We start from the raw sequence: 1997 nt of genomic DNA, 5'->3' as shown, positions 1-1997 counted from the left end.
ACCTGTACCACGAGTCTATTAAATCTGCCTGGACACGACCACTTGACAAAAGCACACAACTAGGTAAAGCTCAGTGCACAATATATGATTTTGACAAATTTCTGGGATTGTAAGGGATTTCTTTTGTCTTAGGGTAAAATCGTGAGTCTTAGATCATCTAGTGTCACATGTTCACTGATGGGCAATTAATGGTCTTTGTGATGCTACAATGTGACCGCACCTAAGGCTCGCATGCACTGAATAATCAGTACGTGGTTTCTGCAAGTCTTAATTGGCCTTTCCATAAATGAAGACCTAAGAAGATCATAAATCAGAGCAGAAAGTCTTAAAGGGATAGTTCACTCAATAATGAAAATTGTCATTAATTACTCACCCTCATCTCATTCCAATCCTGTAAGACCTTTGTTTATCTTCGGAACACAAAGTAAGATATTTTTGATGAAATCCAAGAGCTTTCTGACCCTGCATAGACAGCAGTGCAACTACCACATTGAAGTCCCAGAAAGGTAGTAAGGAGGATATCATTAAAATAGTTCATGTTACATAAGTGGTTCAACCTTAATTTTACAAAGCTACGAGAATACTTTTTGTGTGCAAAGAAAACAAAAATAACGACTTTATTAAATAATTCTACTCTGCGTTACCATCTGCCGCCATTCATGAGAGTACCATGACGGATGCGAGTAGAGAAGAGTTGTTGAACACTGTACATGTCGCACAATCTGCCTTGTATCTCTTTGTGAGATCATTGTGGTTGGTAGATGCACTGGGGACCTGATTATAGCACTTAAAACCTGGAAAAGTCATGATATGTCACATTTAAAGGTTTCGAAAAATTGTTGAGTAAATAGCAGGCTTAATAGGTAAGATATAATGATTATTACTTGCCTTCAAATGCAGGCAAAAGCAAAATGTACCTTCACTGATTGTATTGCTTAGTCTTGTCTTTTTCTTCAATCAGTCTATCTTTTGACGGATGTATCCAACTGCCAGCTTAAACAGCCGCGGGACTTCTGCTGCCTCAGTACAGAATCTAAACAGGTGTTCTTTACAGTCTATTCTGTGATTAGCTTTATTCAAAAGTACCTTGCCTGAATCACACATTCATTTTGATCTGACCTCTTTTCTTTAGGATGATATGTGGGTGCTGGCCATGCAGTCTGTATTTGAGGAGACACTGCCACGTCCCAGTGTGGATACTATTCGAGGTGAGATTCTACCCAGCGCTTGGATACTTCAACCCAGCCAGCGTAACGGTCGAGAGTTAGTCACTGTCATCTACTTGTTACAAGTAAGATGGCTTGCCCTTGTATTCATTCCTTCATCGTGTATCAGTTTACTAAATTAGCATTTGCTAATTCCTCATTGTTTCCTGTGTGTCCCTCTATAGGTAGATTTGGGAAGCCCGTCCTTGGCTCCTAGACTGCTGAATACAGTGTCTAGAAAGCAAGCAGCAGTCATAGCAGACCTCGATTCTTTCTTCTCTTTATGACCAATCAGGTTACACATGTAGCAACAAGCACTTACACTAAACCCCTGAAGGTTTTTGCTAAGATTTGCACCTCATGTTTTTGCTCTTTACTTGATTCTTTTTCACATAGCACTGATGGTATGATTATATTGTGTAATACATTATCTTGCCTTATTTTATTTTGTCTTTATTGTTGTTATTAGATAACTTTGCCCCCATGTGCCAAAGTATTAATTATTGTAAAAAGATTATAAGTAAAAATCCCAAAGCTATTTTTTCATGTATGTATATAGTTACCACTTGATTATCATTTGATATAGACTAAACTATGCATAGCTCTGTTATTTGTAAGGAAGGATATTCATGTAAAAACAATCAACTGCATTACAGTATTCTTTTAATGCATAGCATTGTCTTAAGCTACTATCAGAAATAACTAGTATGTAAAACTTGAACTTGACATCAGCTGTAGAGACTTTTTAAACTTTACTCTGTAATATGCAGTACAGTGCCTTTCATAAATATG

At 37.4% G+C, this 1997-nt stretch overlaps 1 protein-coding gene across 1 annotated transcript in view; it reads left to right on the top strand.

Annotated features, from left to right (window-relative positions):
* Nucleotides 1-1680, top strand: part of LOC107730214 (stAR-related lipid transfer protein 9-like) — a 57832-nt gene extending 56152 nt beyond the window's left edge. The window contains exons 31-33 of the mRNA XM_016540976.1: nt 962-1041; nt 1133-1291; nt 1391-1680. Of these exons, the coding sequence (XP_016396462.1) occupies nt 962-1041; nt 1133-1291; nt 1391-1492 (341 nt within the window). The 3' untranslated portion in view covers nt 1493-1680. The remainder of the gene's footprint in view (nt 1-961; nt 1042-1132; nt 1292-1390) is intronic.
* The last annotated feature ends 317 nt before the right edge of the window (nt 1681-1997 follow it).

Source organism: Sinocyclocheilus rhinocerous, unplaced genomic scaffold (genome assembly GCF_001515625.1).
Source record: "Sinocyclocheilus rhinocerous isolate Xijiao unplaced genomic scaffold, SAMN03320098_v1.1 scaffold1419, whole genome shotgun sequence".
Classification (NCBI taxonomy): domain Eukaryota; kingdom Metazoa; phylum Chordata; class Actinopteri; order Cypriniformes; family Cyprinidae; genus Sinocyclocheilus; species Sinocyclocheilus rhinocerous.
Note: the sequence above shows the minus strand (reverse complement) of the source record. Positions and strands in the feature narration are given on the sequence as shown.